The 19,056-nt window shown below is 32.7% G+C and overlaps 1 protein-coding gene across 1 annotated transcript; it reads left to right on the forward strand.

Moving 5' to 3' along the window:
• The first annotated feature begins 4,384 nt into the window (after positions 1-4,384).
• Positions 4,385-12,243, forward strand: LOC125206625 (uncharacterized). The gene is made up of 5 exons (XM_089060709.1): positions 4,385-5,228; positions 7,803-8,165; positions 9,560-9,703; positions 9,816-11,645; positions 11,754-12,243. The coding sequence occupies exons 1-5, from the start codon at positions 4,400-4,402 to the stop codon at positions 12,143-12,145; spliced, it is 3,558 nt and encodes a 1,185-aa protein (XP_088916835.1). The 5' UTR covers positions 4,385-4,399; the 3' UTR covers positions 12,146-12,243.
• The last annotated feature ends 6,813 nt before the right edge of the window (positions 12,244-19,056 follow it).

Consider the following 19,056-nt stretch of genomic DNA (forward strand, 5'->3'; position numbering starts at 1 on the left):
GTGTTCTCTCACTCTCAAAGTGTATAAAGATAATGGGTATATAAGCACTCAAATCATGCATCGTGCAAAGTTTACCATAGGCTTGCTCAAAGTCTAATCCCTCCTCTACTAAATGTGATTAAGCTTCAAAAGTCCGAAAGGTCTTTATCTTTGGTTGTAATGTAGGCTCTGAGGAATATTTGGCTAAAAAGTGACTTAAAAATAAAAATATCCCAAGTAGAGTAGAGATAACTCCACTTTTCTAAACCCAAGACACTATTAACACTTTATTTATTTCTCCTTCAACTCACTTTCCAATCCTTTGATTTTCTTTTCTTTTCACAACCTTTCACACATTTCTTTTTTTTTTTTTTTCTAAGATCAAGCACATAAAAAAGGGTTTGAAGACTTGAGTCGACGATGACCCACAGCCTCATTTGCCCCGTTGATTACGTAATGTAAATATAAATATCTTCACAATCTGAAAATTTATATTGCTAACTCAATACTTAATTGCTAACTAACTATAATTAAATAATAGCCATTAGATATTCAAATCAAGGGCCTAGATCATCAGCCCCGGAATGTCAATATGATTAACAAAAACGTCAATAAGGGTATTAAGGTCAATTTACAACAAATTAGTTGTAACTAACTTTTAAAAAATATCCCATAACTTTAAAATGTATATAACTTTCTTGATTTAAATTATTTTTTTGCACAACATATATCAAATTAAAGATAATTTCATAAGGATTCTAACGATATCTCACTTGCATATGTTCTGATGTCAATTTTTGAAAAAAAATTCAAAAATTTTAAAATTTTTTGTGCAAACAACAAATGACAACATAGTATATAAAATATGTCAATATAATACATGTTGAATGTCATTCTTAAAACAACGTGTTAATATTCTCAAAGCATTGTGTTGATATTTTCAAAACACTATATTGATATTTTCATCCAATAACCTAATTGGCAGTTTTTTTATCTTTTTCGATTTAATTAATAAAAACAAGAATTACACGTAGTAAATTTTAGACCACTAGATTTCTAAAATCCTATGATCTTAAATTAATTGTATTAGCAACTAGAGAGTGAGTTAGCAATGAATCACAAGCTTTAATATTAATGTATATATTGTTTATGTAACCGTTAAATATGAAACAAAATATATTTAGGATTAGAAATGAACACACTAGTGTCTGTGTTGGTCAATAAGTAAAGTGGTTAATATTCAAATAAAAAACTTACGAGTTCTGAGTCCACCGTAGGCCAACCTTTAAAGTTTAGAGTAAAGGCCAAATGTGGTCCCTAACATATTACCGTTTTATCAATTTGGTTCTTAACATTATCATTTTGATCATTTTTTATTATTTGGTCCTTAACATAATTCTTAATTCCTATTAAATTACAAATTATTCATTTCATTTTGCAACCGATACTATCTTTTTTCCAATTTTGCTAATAGAAAAAGAATTATAATTACATATAATTAATTACCATTAGTAATTTAATATAGTTAAATTTCAATCACCGTCTATTTTTTGGCGGTATTGTTAACTAAGGACCGACTCGGGTCCGAGTTTATTTGTGAGGGACCAAATAATCAAAAAGATAATGTTAAGGACCAAATTGATCAAACGACCATATGTTAGGGACCACATTTGGCCTTTACTCTAGAGTTTATGATTCTTTGCCAATAAAAAATGAAGTTTACACTTTACTCATGTGGATGACCAAAATTAATTTTTTTTACCACATATTGACTATTCTTCCGGATGGATGAAATAAATTTTGAAAAAAAAAAAGGTATATATAGACTTTTATAGATTTATTAGGTTTGCGGTTGTTATTCACAGTGAATAGCAGTTCAATCTATACAAGTATCTTTATATTTTTAAAATTAATTCTATTAAATGTAACTGAAATAATGTATTAGCTAGTTTTATCATATTTGATAGATATTTGTTCTGAGAATATCATTTGATAGATTTTTTTTGCATATTTCAAAACAAAAATTGAAGTTTGACGTTGTCGATCACCCCGTTGATCACGTAATACAATATAGTCTATACAGATTATGACAGTCTGAAAATTGTTTTCGCTATTTCAAAGTTTATTAGACAGTACTATAAATTTTTGTACGTGCAGAGTCATGTTGAAGAAAATACGCGTGGCTGATAATAAACTCTATTTTACAAGGTTTTAACTCTTAAGGATTGGATTTTGCTTGGTTTACATGTTTTAGGACTACATATACTTACTTTTATCAAAATAGGAAAATGATATACAAAAATCATCTCAATACAAAATCTAGACCATTGATTCTGTATTTTGGTATTAAGATTAAGTTTTGCATAGATCAAAACTCTATCAAAATTAGGGATGCCGATCCAACCGAAATCCGAGGGTCGGCCCAAATAGCCCGGTAAAATTAGTAGGTTAGGATTGTAGTTTTGTAACCCAAATACAAAACGAGTTAGCCCGAATGGATTGGCGGGTTAAACGGGTTAGCCCGATCGGGTTGCGGGTCGGCCCGATGGGTCGCAACTTTTAGTTAAAAAATAGTAAGTTTTAGAGATTTTTTGTATTTTTGAATTTCATGTGGCACAATAATTAGTCTTCTTCATTCTACACTTTTTCACTCGATCCCACATTATCAACTTTCACTTTCCACCTCAACGAATTACTCCTTCGTCCCATCATCTGCCACTACTATCTTACCACCACCAAAGCTAATCAAGACAAAATTAAGAACTAACCCATAAAAAAATGTCAATATATTTATCATTTTAATAATGATTCAAGTAAGACATGATTTTTAATTTGCATACATAATTAATAATGAAAAATGCCAAAATAATGACACGAACGCCAGCTTTAATTCAAATTGATTGATTTAATTTTGATTTATCTTTGTTTATGACGTAGTTGATCGAGATGAAAGGCTTCTCTCTAACTATTATTGAAGAAAACTATGAAAATTTGAAGATTTAAAATTATTTTATAGAAGAAAATTTTGTTACAAGAGATTTTTTTCGAAAGTTTTTAGGCACGAATAGCCAGATGGGTTAGTCCAACACCGGGTGGGTTAGGGTTAGGGTTATGACCCGAAAAATTCATAACCCGAATAGCGCGCACCCATATAGCACAATAATCCGAGTAGCTTGGCCCGAACTGGTTAGCCCGATTGAAATCCCTAATCAAAATATATTAATTAATTGGTATATTGACAAATTTGATAAGTCTTATACCTTAATTAAAGGAGCTGAAATAGATATTTGGACCAAAAGTATATAGTGATACCGACCAAAAGAGACTGTTCGGAATAATAATGAGACTGACTTAGTGAGAAGCCCCACAAAGACTAGAATAAATTTATAGAAGTCAATCCATTTATCTTCAAATTCTTAGAAATTCATAGACACCACATATAATAGCAATACTTGAATACTTCTATTTGATAGATTTGTTTGCTTAATTTTAAAGGAAAAAAATAGAAATGTGACAAGTTTAGTTGACAGACGTTATATGCAGATTTTCTCCATATTTTGTTAGTATGCTTTACAGACTGACGCGTGCACATGTATCCTGTAAAACTTAAAATGTAGTAGAAAAATACCTATAGTGGTACTGCAAAACCAATCCTATTATAGGTTTTTGAACATTGTCGTTTTGTTTAGAACAATTTTGTTTTATCATCAAATAATATTTGATTTTGTTAATGTTATTTTTTTTTATTTTGATCATTTTGAAACAATTGGAAAAAGTTGAAAAGTTGTGATTTTATATTTCTATTTGAAAAATTGTAGGTGTCAAGTTATATATGAGAGAAAATATGTTCCGACCTCAAAGTTTGAAAGATGTAACCACGGTTATAAATTTGCTTTGGTTATAAATTTATCATGGAATAGTTTGGATAAGAAAATTACATCCTTTTTAATTCATATTTTATAATTTCCTTAATCATTTGCATGTAAATTTATCACAAACAAGTAAGGAAAAAGAACATACTCTTCTACTACCAAAAAATATAAGTGTCATATACCTTTCTTGAGAATTTAATGGTTCCAACAACCTAGCTTTCTCGGGATCAATATGCATTATTTTTAGTCATTGTCATATTTAGAGCAATTTAGAGCCAATTCAAATTTGTGGAAGTCAATCTATTTATCTTATTTTGTGAAAATAATATTATACACACAAAATCAATTGGACATAAAAGAGTAGTTATAGTGTATAAAAATTGAAAATGTCTTTCATATTTATTATGTCCACATTTGACCAATTCAAACCAAATGAAAACAAGTACTACTATTAATAGTATCCGAACTTAGATTACATACTCTTGATACAATAAAAAGCATCTGTTATAGAGAAAGCAGTCTATCAAGTAAGGCCAAACAGCATATTAATGGAGAATTTTACTTTTTCATTTCTTCTTTCAATCTTGGTGTTAAATAGTTTTGCCCTTTCCTTGAATTCTATCACCACTGATAAGCATGCACTTATTTCCTTCAAAAACTCCATCACTTCCGACCCTTATGCTATCTTGGGAACCAATTGGTCTCAAAATACTTCAGTTTGTAATTGGATTGGTGTGTCGTGCGGCCTCAAGCACATCCGTGTCACGTCTCTCAATCTCTCCGGCTACGACCTTGCTGGAACTGTTGCTCCACATCTCGGAAACCTTACGTTTCTCAGATATTTGGACATCAGTTCCAACAATTTCATGGGAATCTTACCATTTGAGCTATCTAAACTTCGTCGTTTGAAAGTGATGAATGTAGGAGCAAATTCAATCACCGGAGAAACACCAACATGGTTGGGCGGTTTACCTCAACTAGAGAAACTCTATATGTACAACAACACTTTCTTAGGTACAATTCCTGCATCTTTGTCTAATAATTCTAAGCTACAAATATTAAACTTGAACTATAACCAGCTGAGTGGATCCATACCACATGGTATGTTCAACGTGACTTCCCTAACAGTAATTGGAATGAGAAATAATAGCCTGTCAGGTTGGCTACCGAGTGATATATGCGGCGGTCTTCCAAATATTCAAGTACTTCATCTTTGGTCCAACCAACTTTCTGGAGAAATTCCACCAAACATATGGAAATGCATACACCTTCAGCACCTGGAATTATCTGTTAATCATTTCAATGGAAAAATCCCAAGTGAAATTGGAAGTTTGAGTATGCTTATAAAGTTGTACCTGGGCTTTAACAATTTTAGAGGTAAACGCATCTCATTTAACTACCTCTACCTTTGATTTTTATATTACAATTCCATAATTTCAAAAGGATGAATGATTTGAAAGTTATTATTGTCTATTTATCATACCACCTTCATCCTAAAAAATAATCACAATCAGTTCATATGGTAAGTTTATCTCTCTAAAAAATAAAGTTACTTTACTTTTATTATAATAATATTTTAACTATATCTTTTATAATTATCTTACTTTATCAATTTTACATTATAACTAAAAACGTCCAGTGACCAAGACAATTTTTCAAGGGGTATTTATAGTTTCTACGATTGAGATTTAGATGCATTTCCAACATAAGGAGTGAAAACGTCAATAGAAAATGAAATTAGGCCACCGGATGGAAAAATTGTTGTTTGTGCAAATTTTATTTTACTTTTGTAATTTTATTTTTTTCGTTTTAAATTCATAGGGTAAGTACATCAATCACAATCAGTTCATATAGTAAGTTTATCTCTGTAATAAAGTAAGATATTACTCCCTCTGTCTCACAAGAATATACACTATTTTCTTTTTAGTCCATCCCAAAATAATATGCGCTTTCCAGTTTCGGAAATTCTTTTCTCTCTAAAGAGGTGCGACTCATTCTCTACGAACAATACTTTAATTACTTTTTCTCTCTACCTCTCTCTTATTTTACTAATTTTGCAATAAAACCCGTACCGAACCCAAAGTGCATTTTTGGGGACAGAGGGAGTAGTTTTTTTTATAATTATCTTACTTTATCAATTTTATATTAAAATTAAAAGCATCCAATTACTAAAAGACAAATTTTCGAGGGATATTTATAGTTTTCACGAGTAAGATTTAGAAGCATTTCCAACATACGAAGCGAAAACATTAATAGAAAATGAAATTAGGCCATCAGACCGCAAAATTGCCAATTTATAGTTTGTGCAAATTTTATTTTACTTTTGTAATTTTATTTTTTTTTCTTTTTAAAGTCCTAGGGTATTTATATTACTTAGAGAATGCGGGTTTTATTATTTAGTAGTCAGTTTGATAATATTAATAAATTTTATTTTTAAGAAACTAAGATTTCTTTGATTTTTCAATAAATTATTTTTCTAAAAATTCGGAGGTCGAAACTATGCTGTGTTGAGAAGACTTTTTATGGCCATATAGTTGTGTTTAAAAATATTTTTTTACCCCGCTACTAAACCAGTTTTTGAGAAGTCTTTTTATGACCATATAGTTGTCTATATAGGACCAACCCTTTCTTGAGAATTTAATGGTTCCAACAACCTAGCTTTCTCGAGATCAATATGCATTATTGTTTGTTATTGTCATAATAAGAGCAATTTAGAGCAATTCAAATTTGTGGAAGTCAATCTATTTATCTTTATTTTGTGAAAATAATACACACACAAAATCAATGGACATAAAATTGTAGTTATAGTGTATAAAAATTGAAAATGTCTTTCATATTTATTATGTCCACATTTGACCAATTCAACCCAAATGAAAACAAGTGTCCGAACTTAAGATTATATACTTTGATAAAATAAAAAGCATCTGTTAAATAATTTTACCCTTTCCTTTAATTCTATCACCACTGATAAGCATGCACTTATTTCCTTCAAAAACTCCATCACTTCCGACCCTTATGCTATCTTTTAGCACCAATTGGTCTCAAAATACATCAGTTTGTTACTGGATTGGTGTGCCATGCGGCCTCAAACACCACCGTGTCACTGCCCTCAATCTCTCTGGCTACGACCTTGCTGGAACTGTTGCTCCACATCTCGGAAACCTTACGTTTCTCAGATGTTTGGACATCAGTTCGAATAGTTTCACTAGGATCTTACCCTTTGTGCTCTCTAAACTGCGTCGTTTGAAGGTGATGAATATGGGAATGAATTCATTCACTGGAGAAATACCAACATGGTTGGGCAATTTACCACAACTAGAAAAACTCTATTTGTACACCAACATATTCTTAGTACAATTCCTTTGTTTAACAATTCCAAGCTCCAGATGTTACAAATATTAAACTTAGCCTATAACCAGTTGAGTGGGTCCATACCACATGTTATTTTCAATGTGTCTTCCCTTAGAGTTATTAGAATTAGAAATAATAGTCTATCAGGTTGGCTACCGAGTGATATGTGAAATAATCTCCCAAATATCGAAGCACTTGATATTTCGGCCAACCAACTTTCTGGAGAAATTCCACCAAACATATGGAAATGTAGAGAGCTTGTGCTGCTTGAATTATCCATCAATCATTTTAATTGAAAAATCCCAAGTGAAATTGGAAGTTTGAGCATGCATACATATTTGTACCTGGGTTTAAACGATCTCAGAGGTATTATGCATTTGCATCTTTTTTTAATTAGCTACATATATGTGATTTCTATATCATACTTTCTCCGTCCCACGTTACTTGAATGAGCGAGAACATATACTATTTGAGTTTTGCATGTAAAAGGTTCTTTATCATTTATCAAAATATTTTGTTCTTTTTTACACACATGTTGAATCAGATTGTTCTATCAAACACATGCTGAGCTCATATCCATACTGTTGTGTTAAAATGCAGGAATGATCCCTGAAGAAATAGGGAATCTTTCACAATTAGAGGTGTTGAGCATCCAATCCTCCTCTCTGTCCGGAAATATTCCATCTTCACTGTTCAACGTGTCTTCGTTGAAATACATGTACCTCTATAACAACAGTTTGTCTGGAAATATCCCAAGTGATATGTGCGACAGTCTTCCAAATATTGAAGAACTGCATATATCGATCAACCAACTTTCTGGAGAAATTCCACCAAATATATGGAAATGCAGACACCTTCAGCTGTTGTCATTATCTTACAATCATTTCAACGGAAAAATCCCAAATGAAATTGGAAGTTTGAGTATGCTTAAAGAGCTGTACCTGGGCATGAACGATTTCAAAGGTATTATGCATATGCCTCTCTTTATATATATATATATATATATATATATATATAGGGGCATGTTAGGGTGCCACCACCCCTTAAAATAACACCATACCACCATTTCTAGCCAATCATTTGTACACGTGGACGAATAATAAGCTGCCACGTGGCAAAAAAAAAAAAGAACCCCCAAAAAAGACGGCCAGCAATTTGCTGGTCTTTATCCAGCAATTTTCTTGTCCAGCAATATCCGACACACTATACAACAATCTATAGATTGTTGTGTAGTGTTTGTAATATTGTTGTGTAACGTTTATAATATTGCTGTATAAGTGGTGTCACGGTGTCACTTTAAGAGGGGTTGTCATTTTAACACAAACCTATAGGGGTGCGTTAAAATGACAACACCTCTTAAAGTGACACAGTGACACCACGCTAGACTGCAATATTATAAACGCTAGAGTGCAATATCCAATACACTAGACTGCAATCTATAGATTGCAGTCCAATGGATTGGATATTGCAGCCGAGAAAAATTGCAGTCTAGCGTATTAGATATTGCAGCCCGTGAAAATTTACCCTTGACCATTTTTTATGATTGCCACATGGCAGCTGATTATTCGTCCATTTGTACAAATGATTGGTTAGGAATGGTGGCATGGTGTTACTTTAAGAGGTGTTGTCATTTTAACACAAACATATATATATATATATATATATATATATATAGGGAGATCAAAATAAGTATGCATTTAAATATATATATAGGTTTGTGTTAAAATGACAACCCCTCTTAAAATGACACCGTGACACCGCTTATACAGCAGTATTATAAACGCTACACAGCAATATTACAAACAATACACAGCAATCTATAGATTGTTGTATAGTGTGTCGGATATTGCTGGACAAGAAATATTGTTGGATAAAGAGCAGCAAATGGTGGTATGGTATTATTTTAAGGGATGATGGCATCTTAACATGCCCCTATATATATATGTGTGTGTGTGTGTGTGTGTGTGATATTTCTATATTATATACCGTTGCTATAAAAACCATTTCGACTTGCATATGAGACATGCAACTCTTTCTACTTTGTTACTACGGTGAGACACTTGCATTGAAATTAGTTAGTGAACGTGGGATCCATTACTAAAAGTAGTAAAAAGTAAAAAGAGACCGTTAATCGTGAACAGATGGAGGATGATTTTATAGAAGTATTTACTTTGGATATTCAAATACTCCATATTATACTTTACAGCTTTCATGTGAGAAATTGCATATTTCAGTGTTCAACAGATCTTCATTGAAATTCATGGACCTTTCTAACAATAGTTTGTCTGGAAATATCCATATTTCTTGAGATGGTCAATGGTAGAATTTGGCTAATGCGTTAAATAACACAATTCCAGGAGGAATCCTTGCAGAAATGGGGAAGCTTGCACAACTAGAGGTATTGGAAATTACAAATGCCTCTCTCACTGGAAATATCCCATCTTCCATTTTCAACATGTCTTCTTTGATAGGCCTGGAACTGGGCTTGAACAGCTTATCTGGTAATTATCAACTAAGCTTTCATAGTTTCCTGTGCAGTTTAATTTATGATTTGTTTCTTACCACATTAAATTCAACTAATGAAGATAAGTAATATTTATGATTTGTTTTCAGGTACTCTTCCTCCAAATATGGGGATCTCACTTCCCAATCTCGAATGGCTTTTTTTGTCTTTCAACAGACTCGATGGTCCAATTCCAAGCTCTATCAACAATGCATCTAAACTTACCACGTTGAACTTGGCCAATAACTTCTTCACTGGCTTTATACCAGACTTTGGTAATTTGAAGCATCTACAAGGTATATTTCTCCAGGATAATCATTTGAGTGGAGCTCAAGAGACATTTCTCTCTTCTTTAACTAATTGTCGAGATTTGAAGTACTTGGATATATCAGGAAATTCACTGAATGGTATCCTAGCCGCTTCAATTGGTAATTTATCCTCTTCTCTTCAAGATTTTTGGGCAGCAAACAATAGCATCGTAGGTGTCATTCCTTCTCAAATTGGAAATTTAAGTAGTTTGTTGTCGATAGTACTGGAAGGAAATCAATTGCGTGGACCCATTCCACCATCAATTGGGAATTTGAAGAAGCTCCAAAGAATGTATCTCTCTAGTAATAAGTTGGGAGGGTCTATTCCTAACCACATTTGCCAAATGAATAATTTGGGGGACTTGTACCTTGATAAAAATATGTTTGTGGGTTCAATACCTGAATGTTTGGGTGATGTCAAATCCTTGAGAGTGATCTACTTAGGCTACAACCAGTTGAATTCCACCATTCCTTCCAACTTCTGGAATCTTATACACCTCTTGGATTTGAGCTTGTCCTCAAATTATTTGAGCGGTCAATTGTCATCTCATCTTGGAAATATAAAGTCAATTGACGCTCTAGACTTATCTTTTAATCAATTTTCGGGTGATATCCCCAGCTCAATTGGTGGTTGTCAATCATTAGAATATCTCTCCTTATCAAAAAATTTGTTGGAGGGATCTATTCCCCAATCCTTGGGAAATGTTAGAAGTTTGATAACATTGGATTTGTCTTACAATAACCTTTCTGGATCTATACCCAAGTCATTAGAAGACCTTCGTTTTCTTGAGTATTTCAATGTTTCCAACAACAAATTGGTTGGGGAAATTCCAGACAGGGGTTGTTTTGGCAACTTGAGTGATCAATCTTTTACCAACAACCTTGCCCTTTGTGGTCCAATAAGATTTAAAGTTCCACCATGCACAGATAATCATCATAGATCAAGAAACTTGATGAAATTTATACTGCCTTCCGTGATTTTAGCTGTGACTATGGTGATTGTCATCCTCGTATTTATAAAGATATGTAAACCGAAGAAATCACCACTGCTTCCCACTGCTATTTTACCGGTGACGGAATATAAAAGAGCTTCATACGTAGAACTAGAGCGGGGAACAAGTGGTTTTAGTGACAGCAACCTTCTTGGAAGAGGAAGTTTTGGTTCAGTACTTGAAGCAACACTTTCTGATGGGTTGAAAGTTGCAGTAAAAGTTTTCAACTTGCAATTACAAGGAGCTGAAAGGAGCTTTGATACTGAAACTGAAATACTTGGGAGCATTCGGCACAGAAACATTGTTCGAGTTATTGGATGTTGCAGCAGCCCAGAGTTTAAAGCTCTGGTTCTCACATATATGCCGAATGGGAGCTTGGATAAATGGTTATATTCCAACATTCATTCTCTAGATCTTATCCAGAGACTGAAGATAGCAATAGACGTTGCGGCCGCCTTGGAATATCTTCACCATGGCCATACATTCCCAGTTGTCCATCGTGATGTAAAGCCAAACAATGTTTTGCTCGATCAAGACATGGTCGCTCATCTGGGTGATTTTGGCATTGGGAAGCTTTTTGACAACGGAGAAGTTGTCGTCCAAACACAAACATTAGCGACTATCGGCTATGCAGCACCAGGTGATGCATAATGCTAAACTTTTAATCCTCAATTATATCGCTATATTTTTTTCTTTATAAAAATATCAATGTTTAATCAAATACTAATCATGCATGTTGCACGGTTAGAGTTGGGAATAGAAGGGAAAGTGTCCACACATGGAGATGTGTACAGTTTCGGGATAATGTTGCTCGAGATGTTTACAGGGAAGAAGCCAACAGATGATATGTTTGATGGGGAAATGAGGTTGAAAGAGTGGGTAAGTGAATCATTACAAGAAAAATCAGCTCCTATTGCATCCGCTTTGCTATCTAGCGAAGATCGGGATTTCTGTGCAAAGGAGCAATGCGTGTTTTCAATTTTTGAGTTGGCAATGAAATGTTCAGCCACTACACCTCATGAGAGAATCAACATGATTGAAGCAGCGAACACTCTCCAGAGGATCTATGCGACAATGGTAACAGAAAGACGTCGTCCACGATATGCATTTTCTGTTGGTATTCCCAATAATGGGTTATAGAGTGCTTGTAGCATGAGTTCAAGTGGCATATATGTATAAGTTGTGAACTTGGAATTTGTGAGCTTGTTATATAGTAATTGTGGGATTGTGGATGTGAATTTTATATTATAGTGCTTATATTATAGTGCTAGATTCATCAGTGTCAACATAGAAGTCAAACAAAAATTCAAAAGTAATACTTATGACCAACTAGGTTTTTGGAATATCACTACCATTTTCTAATTTCAAAAATCGTAAAACTAATAATTATAAATAAATCTAATAGTGAAATTCAAATTAAATGGAGGGAAAACAAACTGAAATACTATAAGTTAACTCAACTTACAAACAAACTGAAATGAACATACAATTTCTTAGAACATACAATTTCTTCGAGAACAATATTACCAAAAATTATCAATAGTCTGGAAACTGTAAAACAAGCTATGATTGACATAATAAAACAACATGAATCAACTCCATCCTCACAAATCTTAATGTCTCCGGTCAAGAAGAACAACGTTCCTTGTACCATCACCTCCTTGCCAAGCGAGGGCTTTGGCGCCATAAAAAAAGTGGGCTGCCTATTTAATTCTTATGGGCTGTTTTCTTTTATTTAAGTGTTGGACTCTTCAAATTTCATGGCTTAGGGCTAGGTATGTTTATCCCAATGTAACAAACTTTTTTAATTTAATAATGTTGTTAATTGCCTAATTAATTATTTCATTGTGTTTAAATCTCCAAATTAGATTATTAATTCATTAGATGAAAATAAATCTTCTGACTTAATGGACTCTAAAGTGATTAATTAAAGGTGTGATATAATTTTTATTATCCGTTATTTTTAGGGTGTTTGAACATTAGATTCTCCTTCTTTCTATTCCCCTCTTTTAAAATCCAATCCATAGTTGCGGTTCCTTGAATTTAGCTATCCTTACCAAAGTGATATTTCCAACAAATATGTGGAGGAATGCAACATATAACAACAGTTTAGAAAAAAAAAACTTTTAATGGGATTGATAAATAGCAATTTATGGATTCATCATAAACTATACTATACACTAATTTTATATGAGTTGAACATTAACCAGCTCCTTCAAAGTTTTGTTCTGACTGAAAATATTTAATTTGCATATCATCATTTCCTAATCTCAAAAAATTCCCATCACAGAGTAAATAGAACATCATTCAAGAAATTCATAAAAAAAAAATTAAAACGTGAAATTAAATCTATATTAGCAATTGTATTCTAATGTAAACGCTATATATGGACTTCCTCCTCCCCTTCTCTTTCCTTTTATTCTTGTTATATCTTGTCCCATTATCATTTTTGCTCTTGAAAATATCATATTTATAGATATTCTTGTAATCAAAAAGCTTTAATTTGTGTATATTCATTAGAAACAACATGAAAAGCAGTCGAACACTATAATTATATGACTATTAATCATTACAACACAGGGTTGGCATATTCATAGAAAACATATATATTATTCTATACTGGTATTGTAGCGAGTTTTTGGGCAGGTAACGACCTACATAAAAGAGCTTTGATGTTGAAACTACTATATTGAGCAACATTCGACATAGAAACTTGGTTTGAGTTACTGGATGTTGTTCTAATATGGAGTTTAAAGCTTTTATTCACACTTACATGCCAAATGGAAGCTTGGATAAGTGGCTGCACTCCTGCATGTATCACCTGGATCTTGTAGGGTTAAGGGTTAAGGGTTTCATAGGATCTTATACAGAGATTGAAGATAGCAATAGATATTGCAGCAGCCTTGGAATATCTTCACCATGGCTGTAGGGATCAGATTAGTCTAGATTCACTAATTACCGAGACCTCTTTGTTCTTGTACAAGAGAGCTCAGTCAAACTCTCACCCACGCGGCTGATATTACACAAGTAATACAAACTAAGATTACGAAGAATCTAGTTCTAACTATTACAAGGTCTTGAAGCTATCAACTTAGCCTCACTAGTAATCGCTTCAACCTGCACACTCAATACACAAGTTAGTAACACTAGGAAAGATCCTCTCTGATCTAAACACAAGAAACCAACCGATAACAGAGAACAAGAACAAAAGATCAAAGTATCTTGGCTCAGAACCCGCCACAACAACACAGATCTATTCTTCCAGAACAAGACCCAAGGGAACACCAATGGACTGGATAGAGTCAACCCTCAGACCACCAATACCTCCACCAGATAAACCCCTCGCACCAGATCAAGTTCCACCGAACAAATCTCCACACACGGCCTTCGAATTCTCACAAAACCCTAGTTCCACTCCAGTAACAAGCAATCGAAGAGATTGCCTCACACCAGCACTCACAACAGATATACCACTCAACAAACCATGGAAGATCACCAAGAGATGGCCGGAAGTTCATCGGAGAAGAAGAAGAGAGAAGAGAGAGATGCTCTGAGTCACAAAGTAGAGAGAGAGAGATGAGAGAACAGTGAATGAAACGGCGCAAGGCCATCTCTCACTTAACACCAACAACCCTGTATCCAACGGCTGTCAAGCAAGATCCAAGAGGGAGGGCACGTGGCAGCATCTGGTGAGAGAGGGTAAGTTATTGGGCTCAGCCCAAATAATAACATCCGGGCTTAACAAATAACACAGCCCAAATAAGAGTCCACTCTAAATATCCAACAATGGCCATACATTCCGAGTTGTTCATTGTGATGTAAAGCCAAGTAATGTGTTGCTTGATCAAGATATGACTGCTCATCTTGCTGATTTTGGCATTTCCAAGCTTTTCGATGGAGGTGAAATAGTGTTCCGAACACAAACAAATGCAACTATCGGTTACACTTCACCAGGTAAACATAAGGTTAAGCTTTCCAACTTAAATTTCATCATATATAAATGTGTTACCTTATCCTAACAAAATATTGAATGGTGTGACACAATGAGAGTTCGGAATGGAAGGAAAAGTATCAATAAAGGAGGATGTATATAGTTTTGGGATAATGTTGCTAGAGATGTTTATGGGAAAGAAGCTGACAGATGATATGTTTGGTGATGAAAAAGTAAGGGTAAGTGAAGCACTAGAACAAAGTACAGCAATTGAAATGGAAGGAAAAGTATCAAGAAATGAGGATGTATATAGTTTTGGGATAATGTTGCTAGAGATGTTTACGGGAAAGAAGCCGACGGATGATTTGTTTGGTGAAGAAATGAGCTTAAAAGTATGGGCAAGTGAAGCAATAGAACAAACTGCAGCAATTGAAATGGTGCAAACTACACTGTTATCAAGTGAAGATCAACATTACTCTGCCAAGGAGGAATGCGTTCTATCAACATTGGAATTGGCGATGAAATGTTTAGCCATTTCAGCAGATGAAAGAATCAACATGATTGAAGCAGCAACTGCTCTGCACAAAATTCATGCCTAGCAGGTACAGAAAGGCGTCGTCCACGATAAGCTTTTCCAGTAAGTATTAGCAATAATGGGATTTGGTTATTCTATATAGTATATCTTGTCCACTCTTGAATATCTATACAACAAAATATATCAGTTTAACGATGCATTTGATTTGTATGATTAAAATAAATCCCCCACTCTACTTAAAATATACTCCTATACATCATTCCTATATAGAAATGCAAACTGAAGTAAAATGCAAAGTTCTAAATATAAAACTATAATTACGTCTGTTGTTTCATATATTGATTTATTGTGTATAAAATAACCAGATCTATTTCTATTTTATAGACTTGATGCGGTTACGGAAGCCTCACCACATTCAAGCCTATCAACAGCCAGCTCTTGATAAGTAGTAGTGCAGATGGATGTTCCATGAGGTCACGGTTTTGAACCTCCAATCACCACTTGATGATGTTGTTTTTCATGTATTTCAATATTCTTCTATTCTTTGTCTTTGTTATTTTTCATTTATGTATATATATATTCTCCATTTTCTATAATTATATTGTATTGTTTCCCATTATTTATATATTCTCTCACTTATTTATTGTTTTTTTTTTCATAGTTTTACCATAAATATTAAGAAAATATAATTTAAGATCAACGACGTTATGATATTATGATAAAATTTATAGGATTTTATAAGAAATTTCGCCTCTATTTTGGAAGGATAAATTTTTTTGAATTTTGGCATAATTTATTTTCTTGATATAATATTTATTGATAAATGGATATTAAAAAAAATATTTAAGAACCAAGGAAATTGAGCTAAATGACACAATCTCATTGGATACACAAAGTGGTCTCATTTCCTAGGTACCATGGTCGATTACAAATCAAGTAAAGAGAAAGAACTTCATTCATTTTTCATTTATATTTTAAATTGATCTGGAGGAGAGAGATATCATGGTATGCCAGGTTCACTTCTTAGTAAAGTGTACTCACTCCTTATAAAAAATATAACATTTGTGGGATCACTAAAAAACTCACTCTCTATCTTCCTTGTTAATAGGATTCTTTTTTCCGGGATAGAAATTAAGAATAATGTGTTAAGTGGATGCTGAATAAAGTAAGAAGAATAAATTAAGAGAAATGAAGAAAGAATAAAACTAAATGAGGGTTACTTTTTGCAATAAATATAAATGACTCAAGTATCTTAGAACTTTCCAAAATGGAAAAAATGACTCAATTAACATGGAATAGATGGATTATCTTTTAAGGACAAATAATCGAGACTTGTCTTGGAAAATTTTAAAAAATAATAATGATTTAGGACGCAAAAGAATGTGTCCTTAAATTAATGATAAATTATCGTAATCTCTTGCTTTTTCATGACACTTTTATTTGCGTCATCTAGTTTTAGTTGTCACACCAACACTATGGACGCTTAATGAATTGTTACTGGTATATTTAGAAATACAAATTAGTGTCTTTAAATGTATTAAAAAAATGTCCTTAAATGGTTTTTTTGTTGTAGTAGATGACACGAGATTTTAGAATGTTTTGTTCTGTGTGTTAAGTGGAAAGATAAAATATACTCTCTTTGTCCCTGAAAAGTATGAACTATTTTCTTTTTAGTCCGTCCATGAAGAGTATAAAGTAACTAATTTCGGAAACTCTTTTCTCTAATGAGATGGGACCTATTTACCACTAACAATACTTAAAGTACTTTTTTTTCAAGTTATCTTTTACTTTACCAATCATGCATTAAAACTCGTGTCAGATCTAATATTCATACTTTTCAGAGATGGGAGGAGTGATATTTATATTAATGCGACAGAGATCTTTTTCCTAAAATAGAAATTTGACATATTTAGTAAGATAAACTAAAAAGGAAAGTGTGACATCTTTTAGCGGACGGATTGATTGAGTAATATTTTACTTGGTTGAGAAATTTATAACTGTCATAGTATGTCACTATTAAAACATTTTTTTGCATCAACTAGCTCTTTCTGGTCCAATAATGCATTAATGTTTGTCAGTCATTCTGATCAATTTAGAGTCAATACAAATTTGTGGAAGTCAATCTATTCTCTTTATATTGTGAAATTAATACAAACAAAATGAATGGCAATAATTGAGTAGTTATAGTTGGATAAAAATTTGAAATGTCTTCTAATATGACCACTTCTTAACCAAATGAAAATAAGATACTATCTGCGTCCAAAAAAAAATTGAGTACGGAAAGTTTTCAACAAATAATAATCCTACACACCATTCCACTAACACTACATCTTTCTTACTTTTTCTCCTTCTCTCTTACTTTATCAATTCTACATTAAAACCCGTATCATACAAAAATTGCTCTGTTTTTTGTGGACGGAGGGAGTATATATTATGACCACTTTTTAATCAATTGAAAAAAATATGAAATAGTTCATACTTTTCAGGGACGGAGAGAGTATAATTTTTATAAAAAAATAAATTTAAATCAAGAGAGTTATATTAATTTAAAGTTTTGATGTAATTTTAAAAAGAGAGAAAATAATTAATTTTAGGGATGTGACAATCTAACTAATTTTCAATCCCAAACTAAGACTATTCTAGCTGCGTATACATTTGTATTAATTTATTAATTTTCATTGAGTGTCTTCTTTGTTATATTGATAAGGATTTAAGATTTTAGATGGGAAAGCCAAATGAAACAAAACAGAGAGACAGGCTAACAATTTTGAAATACTTTTGTAAGGCACAATATTTATCTTTTGGGTGGCTTAAACACATAAAAATCAAATCAAAGTCCCTAGTTCAGTTTCATGTTAATCAAGATTGTAGATAGTTTAACATTTTTCACTCTAAAAATAACAAACATGTCATAGACTTATGGAATTATGAGTAGTTGAACACATGGTGCATGACCACTTCTCAAAATGGACAAAGGGTAAAAGAACTGTTATGATATTGTGATTTGACTATGGATTAATTCACCACTTGGATCATTTGGGCCCAATTTTAACATTTAGTCCATAACTACACATCTACTTGCGAGGCACTAGCAGAAGCATGGCCCAATATTTACCGCACCCGACGAGTCGTTGCTGGTCGTGGCGGGTGAAAGGGGAAGAGAAGATGGAAAATTAACTCTATTTTAAGAATTCAGACGCTGAACGGCTGAAGTTAAAAAATCACTTTCTAATTTGCTTAATTTAATTTTTCTAAAATTATCTCATAATAATCAAAATTGAAATAATATTGCACAAAATTAAAGCTTGGTTAATAAATCGGGTTCGTTTTAATTGAGCTCAAAATAGAATTACGCGATTATGTATAAAATAATGTCGTTTTGTTTAGAACAATTTTGTTTTATCGTCTAATAATATTTGATTTTGTTAATGATATATTTTTTTTTTTGATCATTTTGAAACAATTGGAAAAAGTTGAAGAGTTGTGATTTTATATTTCTATTTGAAAAATTGTAGGTCCTGTCAAGACTCAAGGAAATTATGAGTTAAATGGAAATTATCTTTTTTTAGTACAGAATTAAAATAT

Source organism: Salvia hispanica, chromosome 6, assembly GCF_029641045.1.
Source record: "Salvia hispanica isolate PSC_SH4W2 chromosome 6, Shi_PSC_v1, whole genome shotgun sequence".
Classification (NCBI taxonomy): Eukaryota; Viridiplantae; Streptophyta; class Magnoliopsida; order Lamiales; family Lamiaceae; genus Salvia; species Salvia hispanica.

Bases quoted from the DNA above. Each gene is read 5' to 3' on its own strand.
- LOC125206625 (XM_089060709.1), top strand. From the start codon at position 4,400: ATGGAGAATTTTACTTTTTCATTTCTTCTTTCAATCTTGGTGTTAAAT. The intron at 8,166-9,559 runs GTATTATGCATA...ACACAATTCCAG, and splicing joins GGGCATGAACGATTTCAAAG to GAGGAATCCTTGCAGAAATG. The intron at 9,704-9,815 runs GTAATTATCAAC...ATTTGTTTTCAG, and splicing joins GGGCTTGAACAGCTTATCTG to GTACTCTTCCTCCAAATATG.